Raw genomic sequence first — 12,690 nt, forward strand, 5'->3', positions numbered from 1 at the left:
CCTTTCCAAAGGATGCCCTTGCCCCAGTGTTTTTTTATACAGTGTATCAATATAAGGTTGCATTTCAATGACATTTAAATCCACATTGTATTGCATTGCGAATATTGTAGGAAATCGATGAGTTCTAGTTTAGCTAGATCATCGTTCTAACAGTTTACCAAGCAAGTAACATCCTTACCATGATATGCTACGTGTACTGTGCACCCAGCCTGCCGCACATATAACCACTTCCATTGAGATGCTGTTGGAAATAATTTACAGCCCTCGGTCAATCCACTTCTGCATGAAGACCTGCCCATACCATGCCAGTCATGGATGGTTGTTGTTGTTGATTTGTCTTTGGCCATACTTCACCACGCTGGCCAGTGTGGGATGATGAAGGAGGGTGGGGGCCCAGGACCGGCTCAGATGGCACCCGCCCCTCATGGTCGCCGTGGCCGGGAATCGAACGCAGGTCGCCAGGTTCATGTTGCGATCGGTTAACCACCGCGTCACTGCTCCACAGGTGCTATTACGTAACTTAAACTATATATTAATCACGAATACAAATTCATATACTTATAGTAGGGTACGGAAGTGCTCATCTCAACGTGTGCTCCCAAGTTAGCGAGCATATCTTACACGTTCCTATGCCAAGGACCGACCTTCTCATCGGGCAGCCGCTGTGTTGTATTTCCGCCCCGTTGGGCAGTCTCACGAAGCGGTGGTACTTATTTTAGTGACTCGAGCTGCGGCAATGGCTGGATGGATGGTCATGGTAAAGATGATGCCGAGTGGGCCTCCGCAGGGATTTGAATTAACGGCCTCGTGATTGCTCTTACCAGGCACTGATCTTCCATTTATCCAGGCCATACATCGATGCGACCCGCATACAATTATCACACCCTTTCAACACCTAATTATACGGGTAAACTGCGGAGCCCGCATAATTACCAAAATTGGCAGTTTAGGGTGGCTATTGTAAAATCCCCTTTCGTACAGACTACGTCTCAATCACTTTGGACATAATCAGCACTTATGGGATTTAAAGCAATCGCAGCTGTTATTCTGCCAATTTTATTTTACCACCAGGATTGCCAAAAACAGTTTTCACGACAACCACTGCCAAATTAATGATTAATTAAAGCTCGCCCCTTGATTGGCTGGGTCTGGTGCGTTCTCATCAGCAAAGGTGATGATGTCACGTCGCCGTGCGATTGGCTGCGCCGAGCCAGGCCACCCTCTGGATTGAGTTTCCCTGCCCGCGGCTGCTGCGTTCGGATTTTTATCATCTTTGCTCAGTCTCAGGCCTCCAGGCTGACTCCAGGACACCGTTCCCAACTCTGACCATGACCTTGACCTCGGTAGTGGAGCCGGGGTTGTCACTTCAGAGGTACAAAAAACGCCAGGACAAATTATTATCATTATTGGGAAGAAGAATCTCTCACGATACCAAAAAAGAGGGCAGAGCTGTGGGTAAAGGCTTCACGTAATTAAAAGTCTCCTTTTGGTCAACTGTTTAATAATAGACCCCACTGAAGACAATGCGAAGGTCCAAACTAATGGGACGCATCATGGCAAGAAGGATGACTCTTGGCCTTGAGTCTCCAGTGGGCAGGGCACGGCTGTGGAAGGGAACGCACCACCACCACCACGACGCTCACGGCAGTGACCGGGAAAGGTTACCCGTCTGGGTGTCTTAGATGAGAAATCAATAGAATCATCATCAGGGTGACAGCGTGGCGCAGTGGGAACGTCCAGCAGTGAGTAGAGAATGTCTGATGATGGTCATGACAGCATATAAATCCAACTGCATCTCCAGACACGAAAAAAACAAATCTGCCTTTTAACAACACCTTCCACAGAGTTATGAATGTTTTAAACCTCTGCGATTACAACAAAGACAAATATGTCCCGTATAGCCTCAGTAGACTGTAGGGGCAAGTGCCGTTAGCGAGCATCTATGAAGGCCGGAACAGCACACGAGGGGGTGGGTGGCCAACACCACGCCCGGCCGCCTTTGTCTCCCGAGTGGCGATGTTTACACATCGCACCAAATAATCATTTGAGGCTACGTCGACCTAGAGGAGGCCGTGAGCGGGAATCGAACCCGAGTCTCAAGGTTCATAGCGCAACGCGCTAACCACTACGCTACTGCTCCCAACACACACACAGACACACATCGCAATACAATGACATTGAGTGCGTGTATATCCAATAACCTTCACTCGAATCCTAGCGCTCGTTTTTAAGAGCAATAGACGTTGCTAAACCCAGCAGAACGTTGCATGTCGTGAACAAAAGCTAATTGCCGTTGGTATTGTGTTGGTGTTGTGTTGGTGTTGTGTTGGTGTTGTGTTGGTGTTGTGTTGGTGTTGTGTTGGTATTGTGTTGGTGTTGGTATTGTGTTGGTGTTGTGTTGGTATTGTGTTGGTATTGTGTTGGTGTTGTGTTGGTATTATGTTGGTGTTGGTATTGTGTTGGTGTTGTGTTGGTATTGTGTTGGTGTTGTGTTGGTATTGTGTTGGTGTTGGTATTGTGTTGGTGTTGTGTTGGTATTGTGTTGGTATTGTGTTGGTATTGTGTTGGTGTTGTGTTGGTATTGTGTTGGTGTTGGTATTGTGTTGGTATTGTGTTGGTATTGTGTTGGTATTGTGTTGGTGTTGTGTTGGTATTGTGTTGGTGTTGGTATTGTGTTGGTATTGTGTTGGTGTTGGTATTGTGTTGGTATTGTGTTGGTATTGTGTTGGTGTTGTGTTGGTATTGTGTTGGTGTTGTGTTGGTGTTGTGTTGGTATTGTGTTGGTGTTGGTATTGTGTTGGTGTTGTGTTGGTATTGTGTTGGTGTTGGTGTTGTGTTGGTATTGTGTTGGTGTTGGTATTGTGTTGGTGTTGTGTTGGTATTGTGTTGGTATTGTGTTGGTGTTGTGTTGGTGTTGTGTTGGTATTGTGTTGGTGTTGGTATTGTGTTGGTGTTGTGTTGGTATTGTGTTGGTATTGTGTTGGTGTTGTGTTGGTATTGTGTTGGTGTTGGTATTGTGTTGGTGTTGTGTTGGTATTGTGTTGGTGTTGTGTTGGTGTTGTGTTGGTATTGTGTTGGTGTTGGTATTGTGTTGGTGTTGTGTTGGTATTGTGTTGGTATTGTGTTGGTATTGTGTTGGTGTTGTGTTGGTATTGTGTTGGTGTTGGTATTGTGTTGGTATTGTGTTGGTATTGTGTTGGTATTGTGTTGGTATTGTGTTGGTGTTGTGTTGGTATTGTGTTGGTGTTGGTATTGTGTTGGTATTGTGTTGGTGTTGGTATTGTGTTGGTATTGTGTTGGTGTTGTGTTGGTATTGTGTTGGTGTTGTGTTGGTGTTGTGTTGGTATTGTGTTGGTGTTGGTATTGTGTTGGTGTTGTGTTGGTATTGTGTTGGTGTTGTGTTGGTGTTGTGTTGGTATTGTGTTGGTGTTGGTATTGTGTTGGTGTTGTGTTGGTATTGTGTTGGTATTGTGTTGGTATTGTGTTGGTGTTGTGTTGGTATTGTGTTGGTGTTGGTATTGTGTTGGTATTGTGTTGGTATTGTGTTGGTATTGTGTTGGTGTTGTGTTGGTATTGTGTTGGTGTTGGTATTGTGTTGGTGTTGTGTTGGTATTGTGTTGGTATTGTGTTGGTGTTGTGTTGGTATTGTGTTGGTGTTGGTATTGTGTTGGTGTTGTGTTGGTATTGTGTTGGTATTGTGTTGGTATTGTGTTGGTGTTGTGTTGGTATTGTGTTGGTGTTGGTATTGTGTTGGTGTTGTGTTGGTATTGTGTTGGTATTGTGTTGGTATTGTGTTGCTTGTCACGTTTGGATCTGGTGGTGTTAGTGTTGGTGGTGCGTTGTCTCCATCACGGAGCACGAGGAGGCATTTACGAATCAAGCCCCCAACTCCCACAACGCGCGCAGAGAATTTAAACGTGACCCGTCCACCCCCTCCACCTCCACCCCCTCCACCTCGCTTCCTGAAGAAGTGAGCGCTCATCGAAGACGCGCTAACAGAGGTTTGCTGAACTTCTTTCGCACCGTACATAACCAGACGTGCGAATCGGATGTGCAGGGAAAGGACAACAAACTAACACTAGACTATATTCTAAAGAAATGGGATTGCAATCTAGATGATTTAAAGGTGCACAACTCCAGTGGCTTGCTAATAAATATCGGAAAGAAGAGCGTTCCAGACGGCCGCAGAAGCGCGTCTGAAAGTGCGCGATGTGGTGACCGCGGTCTGGGTTCGATCCCCATCGATGGCTAACTTCTGTTGCTGGCGGTATCAAGGCCCCCGTTGACCAGCGTGGTGAAGTATGCACACACAACCCCCACGACCGACCCGCACCTCCGATGATCACGCTTGGCTACGTACGGCAGGAAAGAAGTTCCACGGACGTCACCGGCTCTCCGTTGCAGCCGGAACAATCCGGAACGGCGTTACGGGAATTATGTTGGCTGCTTCAATCTTCCCTTATTTAGCCCGACATCTGTTCGTATGATCATAGGAATAAATGGTACAATAATGTAGTATTATTATAATGGTAGGGCGTGCCTTGTACTCGAGTGGTAGCTCGTGTCTTACTCCAATCATCCCGACGTCCAGGCGAGCCGAGCAGCCTTCTGAAGAATATCGAGTGAGAAACTCCACCCGCGCTCTCTACATTAGTACGTTTCAACTATACAACTCAGCGCAGATGAGCCTAACGTATGACTAGCAAGCATATATAAAGCACAAGAAGACCGTAGCAATAGCCACGATGCTTTCTCTGGATTCCAGACCTGTTGGGTCCCATATGCCCGCAATCCATAAACGCTGATTGCGCTCGCGAGCAATCAACGACCCTGGGAGCTCACCCGGCGATGCCTGTGCGGCTCCACGTGGCTGCACTGGGCGGGCGAGTCACGGAGCTCTCTCCTTGGTCCCCAGAGAGAGTCGGTGTCAGCGTGCCCATGGGCTGGGCTGGAGCGGGGAGCGGTGGTGCAGCGGTTAGCGCGCCGCGCTACGAACCCGGACACCCAAGTTCGATTCTCGCTCACGGCCCACATCGGTGATGGTAATGATCTGAACCGCTCCTGGGCCTCTCGTCGGTCGTCCCTGTTGTGGTGTGTATACATCGGTACTGGGGAGACAAAGGCGGCCGGGCGTGGTGTTGGCCACCCACCCTGCGTGTACCATGACGGCCTTCATCGCACTTGCCCCAACAGTCTGTCCAAGTCTATATGGGGAATCTTTGTCTTTCGTTCTGTATGGTACATTATTGATACAGTACTTAGTTTAGAAATTATACTGTGTGATTAGCCCCGTCTTGACGACTGCATTGCCACATCCCCCGTGTAATCTTGTAAATGTGTAGTACGCTGTACAGGACTACAAGTCCACGCTCCCACTCGATACGTGCTTAGACAGTGATGTGCTTCTACTGTAGCCTGAGGAGGGTGTGATGCTTAGTATTTTTCAATCAGGAGAGGCACAGATTATTACAATAATTCATTCTCCATTAGATAGAAACCTGTGGATGTTTAAACTCCTTGTGTGAACATGTGCAATGTACTGGTAATAATTCCCGATGCATAATGCTATGCTGAGTTAATATTTTCCAAGGGTTTCTAAGGGAGCTGTTATGTTATTTATTGGTGTCCATTACCCTGAAATTATGACGCATTTTCGAATTAACGACGCCCATTTCGCCTAAACTCCACGAACTCTCCCTCCCCCTGCTGGAGCCTCCCACTCGTCGTGGGGGCTGCTGCTGCTGCTGCCGCCGCGCGAATGGTCTCCAACTCCTCCTGAACGCCTTGCTGCTGCTGCTGCTGTACACTTAGCGTGGGATATAACTTTGCATCATGCACAAACAACTTCTAGACCGCTGAGCCGACTGCTGCTGTAAAACGTACAACACGATTTATACAATCTCATTTGCATCTCTATAGTTTTTTGTGTATAAAAAAACAAGTATGTACAAAAACGTGGGCTTTTTAAATATTCGGGCCAAGAAATTACATGAGGGCTTGACTTGAATGTGGAGAGGGGGTTGACAGCACGGACGGATGGGGAGAGGCAGTTTCAGACTCTGGGATCAGCAAAGGAGAATGAATGACCACCCACTGAGTGAAGATTGCCTGGGGGCTTCATTATAGTGGGGAGTGGAGTCGAGTGAGATGAGAGGGGAGAGGTAGGAGAGTGCGTGGAGGGGAGTCAAATGAGATGAGAGGAGAGAGGTAGGAGAGTGCGTGGAGGGGAGTAGAGTGAGATGAGAGGGGAGAGGTAGGAGAGTGCGTGGAGGGGAGTCGAATGAGATGAGAGGGGAGAGGTAGGAGAGTGCGAGGAGGGGAGTAGAGTGAGATGAGAGGGGAGAGGTAGGAGAGTGCGTGGAGGGGAGTGAAGTGAGATGAGAGGGGAGAGGTAGGAGAGTGCGTGGAGGGGAGTCGAGTGAGATGAGAGGGGAGAGGCAGGAGAGTGCGTGGAGGGGAGTGGAGTGAGATGAGAGGGGAGAGGTAGGAGAGTGCGTGGAGGGGAGTGGAGTGAGATGAGAGGGGAGAGGTAGGAGAGTGTGTGGAGGGGAGTGGAGTGAGATGAGAGGGGAGAGGTAGGAGAGTGTGTGGAGGGGAGTGGAGTGAGATGAGAGGGGAGAGGTAGGAGAGTGCGTGGAGGAGAGTGGAGTGAGATGAGAGGGGAGAGGTAGGAGAGTGCGTGGAGGGGAGTGGAGTGAGATGAGAGGGGAGAGGTAGGAGAGTGTGTGGAGGGGAGTGGAGTGAGATGAGAGGGGAGAGGTAGGAGAGTGTGTGGAGGGGAGTGGAGTGAGATGAGAGGGGAGAGGTAGGAGAGTGTGTGGAGGGGAGTGGAGTGAGATGAGAGGGGAGAGGTAGGAGAGTGGTGGTAAGTCAATAGAGGATTAACTGTATAAGACGACGGTGAAAGCTTACTAATATGAATTCCAAGAGCTGTATAATTTGTTGCAATACTGGAAATGAAATAAGTCTCAAATAAACAGTTTGCATTATGTTGTTTGTTTCATAATATGCTGTGAGTCGGTCCTCGCAGCGTGCACAGATTGCTTTGTGCGGTCAAAACAACCCCCAATCAACTGAAGCTCCCTCATTGTCCCGCGGCTTGTCCCCTCGTTATTTAGCAAGCCGGAGGAATGTGACGTCTCACGGGAAATATATTTGTAATCGAATCACAAAAATGTATAACGGCATATTGATCACCACAGTCACTCTGGGGCGAGATTTACGGTGAAGAGTTTTCATTAAAATAATAATGATGTGGCCAAACACAATCGTTTAAAAAACTAAACTAAACATTATTTTTATTAATCTACCAGGCAAGGCCCACTGAGCTATATAGTTCTTGTTCTCAGAAGCGACCTGGCTACACCAATGACAGCCAGATGACGTGGCTCGTGTGGAAATGTCCACATAGACGCGTGATGTTGATTCGAAACGTGGAGGGGAAAACCGTAGGACCCGGATAACAATCCACGCGACCACGGGGGGAGTGAGAGAGAGAGACACGAAACCTCAAACATACAGCAGCAGGCGTCAGGCTCGGGATTGAATCCACGACCTCCTGTAGACCAGGCGAGGGAGTCAACATCTCCCAGCCTTGAGAAAGCCACACACGAGGCGGCGAGATGGTGAGCCGACCTCGAGTGTGTGCCCGTGCGGCATTGCACTGTCATCACGTTCAGCCTGCCGCGCATCACTTATCACAATCCTTACGTGGGTATGGCTCGCTGTAAAGGAAAACTATGAATGTAAACTGCATTCTCTTATTGTTCTGCACACACGTAAACCGGATCAATACAAACCGCAAGTCGCAACAGTGAAATGCCGTGCGTCCGCGTGTCGGTTCGCTTCGAGGGTTTCCTGTCCCTTGCCCGAGTCGACTCGCGGTACCTCCACGACCCCCCAGACCGTGTCCACACACAGCGCGCAGCACGCAGACCACGCTGCTCCCCCGCACGGCCTCCAACACGCAGGACAAGTACCGGCGCAGGCCGGCACGGCACGCGAGGGGGCGGGTGGGGACAGGACCCCACCCAACCGCATTTGTCTCCCCAGTGCCAATGTCTACTACGCACCGCACCAGGTACTAATTTACGGCTGAGTCGACCTAAGGGAGGCCCATGACCGCTTCAGATGATCGTCACTAATATTGACCGTGAGCGGGAATCGAATTCGTGTCGCCGTTGCGCAGCACGCTAACCATTGCACCACCGCTCCTTAAAAGACAAATACAAAGATCCCCCTATAGCTTGCCACAGACGGTCACGGCAAGTGCAGTTAGTCAGCACCTTTGGAGGGCGGCCAGAGCCGCCCGCGGCCGCCTTCGTCCCGTGGCGACGTCTACGACGCATCGCGCCAAAGACCCATCCGCGGCTGAGTCAGCGCCGCTTCACATGCTCCTCACCGGTCGCCCGTCGCCGTGGGCGCGGGTCACGGACTCGCGCGCGTGTCCGCAGCGCAGCGCCCCAACCGCTGCGCCACCGCTCCCCCCCCCCACGCGGGGCTATTTAAGCGGCGCGGAGCGCCGTCGCGCGCGCAGAGAGCGGCAGCGTCGTGGACTCGAAGCGGCGTCGTGGGTCTCCACCACCAGCAGCGCCTCTGTCGGTGCGATGGCTGCGCACGCCGTGGGGAGATATCGGCCAGTGCTGTTGAACTAGACGCGAGTGCTGTGCTGTGTGCATGCACACGCGTGAGCACACACGCACACGCGTGAGCACACACATGCACAGACTCTGACATCGCGACGACCGTGCAAGGAAATCCGAGGATGGAGGCATCACTGAGCGATGTGTCGGTGACACCGTTGCCTTCGAGACCGGCGTCGTTGCAACTTTGATGCTGCTGCTGCTGGCGGTGATGCCGAAGATGATGACGAGAATGGCGATGATGATGATGATGAGAGTCCTGGATTCACCACTTACAAGTGAGTCCGTCGCTTCTAACCGCATCAACAACCCTCTCTCATCAACAACCCTCTCTCCTCAACAACCCTCTCTCATCAACAACCCTCTCTCGTCAACAACCCTCTCTCGTCACTCATCTCCATCCTCCTCCTCCTCCTGGAACGGAGCACTCCGCAGCGCGCGAGTCTCATGGTGCAGATCGACTCACGCAGCGCGTCGAGACGCCAGATCGCTCGATAGGTACACACAGTGAGTGTACACACACACAGTGTACACACACACACACAGTGTACACACACAGTGAGAGTACACACACACAGTGAGTGTACACACACACAGTGGTATACTGTGTGAGTGTGTGTACACACACACAGTGTTATACTGTGTGTGAGTGTACACATACACAGTGTTATACACACACACAGTGTTATACTGTGAGTGTACACACACACACAGTGTTACACTGTGTGTGTGTGTGTACTGTGTGTGTGAGTGAGTGTACACACACACTCCACACACACACAGTGTTACACTGTGTGTGTGTGTACTGTGTGTGTGAGTGTGTGTGTACACACACACTCACACACACGGGGCTATTCTGCGTGTCTCCTGCATCGCCTTCTTCTTGAGAGCGGCACGGGCCGTGGCTGCATCTCGCTCCCGCCGCGGTCTCCCACTCTGCCTCTTGTCACATCCACAGTCCACACGTCTCCTTCCACGCCACCACCATCCCACCACCACTACCACCACCACTACCACCATCCTATCACCACCACTACCACCACCACTACCACCATCCTATCACCACCACCACTACCACCACCACCACTACCACCACCACCACTACCACCATCCTATCACCACCACCACCACTACCACCACCACCACTACCACCATCCTATCACCACCACCACCACTACCACCACCACCACCATCTCACCCTCCCTCGGCCTCCCTCTGCTGATCCCTGCCCCGTCCCCGAGTAAGCTCGACAACCCGCAAAGTGGCTGCATCTTCATCACTTCTTCTAAAGTCCCGAAACCACATGCCGTAGCCCATCCTGTTGAAAGCAAGCTGCGCGTAAGATATGAAGAAACACATAACGCCGGCCAGCTGCCGGACTGGGTATAATGCACATCACTGGATGCCAGCTGATATCGCGGCATATGGTGGGCTCTGCGGACTCGCTATAGCGCGTCTGTCGAGGATGGCCAACGCGTCTCACCCGCATCGCTGTTGTCCCTCTTTGTGATTGCTCAGCCGCCGCCGTCAAGGACCCCGCGAGTTGCGTCACCCCGGGCGCTGGAGGCGCGCTGTGTCCGAGCTTCCGGGCGTCTCTACCCCGACGGCCGCGGTAGCCTCCGCCCCGAGGTCTGTGAGCAGCACGCTCCACCACTCGCCTGCGCGCTCGCTGAACACGCCCGCCGAGCGAGCCGCCGCCTGCCTGTCTGCCGGACGCGATGCTCCTGCTGCTGCTGCTGCCCAGCCTGGCCGCCGCGGTCGCTCTCCTCGCCGGCCGGGGCAGCCACGCGGCCGCCCCTCGCTCCTGCCCGGCTCCCTGCACGTGCGCGGGGGAGGTGGTGGATTGCAGTGGCCGAGCCATCGCCTCCTTGCGGCCGGGCAGCGTCTCCTTGCCTCGCTACGCCAGCGTGCTCGACCTGAGCCACAACCTGCTGCAGAAGCTGCAGCCTGGCTGGCTCTCGGGCTCGGCGGCTCTCAGCCGGCTCAGCGTGGCTCACTGCCGGCTCAACTTCATCGCGCAGGGCGCGTTCAGCGCGATGGGGCATCTGCAGCACCTGGACCTCTCCTCCAACCGGCTGGGCTCGCTGGAGGCGGACACGCTGGAGGGGCTGCCGGCGCTGGAGGTGCTGCTGCTCTACAACAACTCCATCTCGCGGCTCCACGCGGCGGCCTTCGCGCCCAGCCCGCTGCTGCGCGCCGTCTACCTGAGCCACAACGCGCTGCTCCGCGTGCCCGCGGACACCCTGGCGTCCATGCCGCGGCTGTCGCTCTTCGACGTCTCCTTCAACCGCGTCGCCTCCGTGCCCGTGCAGGAGCTCAACTCGCTGCCGGCTCCTCTGCGGGACGGGCTGCTCCTGCACGGCAACCCGCTCGAGTGCGAGTGCCAGCTCTACCTGCTGCTCGCCTCGTGGCGCAGGAGACGCTTCCGCTCGGTCACGGAGTTCGCGGACGGAGAGATGCGCTGCGCCAGGCGGCCCAACGGCACGGCGCCCGCCACGGCCGCCGTCGACCTCCTGCGAGCGCGCCCCGAGGAGCTGGGCTGCTCCCAGACCGGCGGCGACGTTTTCCGCGCCTCCTACAGAGCGCACCTCACCGACGTGCTCACCGTCCCGTGCGACGTCCTGGTCGTGGGCCAGAGCGGCACCGAGTACGAGTGGCTCACACCCTCCCGCACCCTCGACTCGGTCCGCATTCTCCCGGGGGGAGCTCTGGAAATCCGCGCCCTGGAGCCCGACAAGCTGTCGGGCGAGTACACGTGCCGGGCGTGGAACGCGCGCCTCCGCATCAACGACTCGGTGACGGTGAACGTCACCGTGCTGGACACCCCGCCGCCCGAGAGCTTCAGCACGGGCCTCACCACCCTGATCGCGTGCAGCGCCACGCTGCTCATGGTGCTCCTCTACCTCTACCTGACGCCCTGCGGCTGCAGGCGACACGCGCAGCACCGCAGGCGCGAGCACGCACAGCCGCGGCCACGCTGCTGCTGCAGCTGCTGCAGCTACTGCTGCTACAGCTGCTACAGCTGCTTGCGCTGCTGCGGTCACAACGATGACGACGCTGCTGCTGCTGGCTGTTATGGTCCGTGCAGTCACGGTGGTGGCGGCGGTGACGGTGGTGAAGGTGGCGGTGACTGTTGTCAATTTGGCCACTCGATGCACGCCGGTGGCAGCGGTGGTGGCGGCGCGCTCGCCGGTGGAGGCCGAATGCCGTCGCACGCCGCCAAGAGCCGGGCCCCCGGCCACTCGGCGTTGCTGGGGCCGGGGAGCTCGTGGCCCGGCACCGGGGCCAAGCACGTGGCCTTCCGGGAGCCGGCGGCCGCGTCGTCGCACAACGGGAGCGCGGGGGCGGCGCGCCTCGTGCGCACCAAACCCGACTCGGAGTCGGCGAGCTCCGAGCACTCGGACGCCGCCTCCGCCGCGCGCGACAGCTGAATCCTCCCGGGGCGCCGCCAGCTGCCGCCTGGCGCGCACGCGGCCCGCGCGTTCAACACGCGGTGACGTCGTCGTGGTGATGATGGTGGTGGTGGCAAGGCGGTGGTGGTGATGATGGCGGTGGCGGCAAGGCGTTGGTGGTGGTGGTGGTGGCAAGGCGTTGGTGGTGGTGGTGGTGGCAAGGCGTTGGTGGTGGTGGTGATGATGGCGGTGGTGGTGGCGGCAAGGCGTTGGTGGTGGTGGCAATGCGTGGGTGGTGATGATGGTGGTGGTGGTGGTGGCAAGGCGTTGGTGGTGGTGGCGGTGGTGGCGGTGGTGGTGGCAAGGCGTTGGTAAATGGCGCGGCGAGGCGCGCATCGCGCATTCATCAGCGGCTGCCTCGTGATGGAGAATGCGCAGTCGAGTGTGTACACTGGAGTGTGTACACTGGAGTGCGTACACTGGAGTGCGTACACTGGATCGACTTGCGTGTTGGGCAATGGCCACTGATTGGGGCTGTCTCGAAACGTCAGCCTGCCGTGTAAACTCCTCTTCTGGCATACGGCTGTGTTCATGACGAATGTGACGAGTTTACGGTGTGTGTGTGTGGTGTGTGTGTGGTGTGTGGTGTGGTGTGT

The 12,690-nt window shown here is 54.5% G+C and overlaps 1 protein-coding gene across 1 annotated transcript; it reads left to right on the forward strand.

Moving 5' to 3' along the window:
- Nucleotides 1-10,360: 10,360 nt before the first annotated feature.
- LOC144729509 (uncharacterized) lies at nucleotides 10,361-12,073 on the forward strand. The gene has a single exon (XM_078609845.1). It carries the CDS (start codon nucleotides 10,361-10,363, stop codon nucleotides 12,071-12,073), a length of 1,713 nt encoding a protein of 570 aa, XP_078465971.1.
- The last annotated feature ends 617 nt before the right edge of the window (nucleotides 12,074-12,690 follow it).

Source organism: Lampetra planeri, chromosome 32, assembly GCF_965212315.1.
Source record: "Lampetra planeri chromosome 32, kcLamPlan1.2.h2, whole genome shotgun sequence".
NCBI lineage: Eukaryota > Metazoa > Chordata > Hyperoartia > Petromyzontiformes > Petromyzontidae > Lampetra > Lampetra planeri.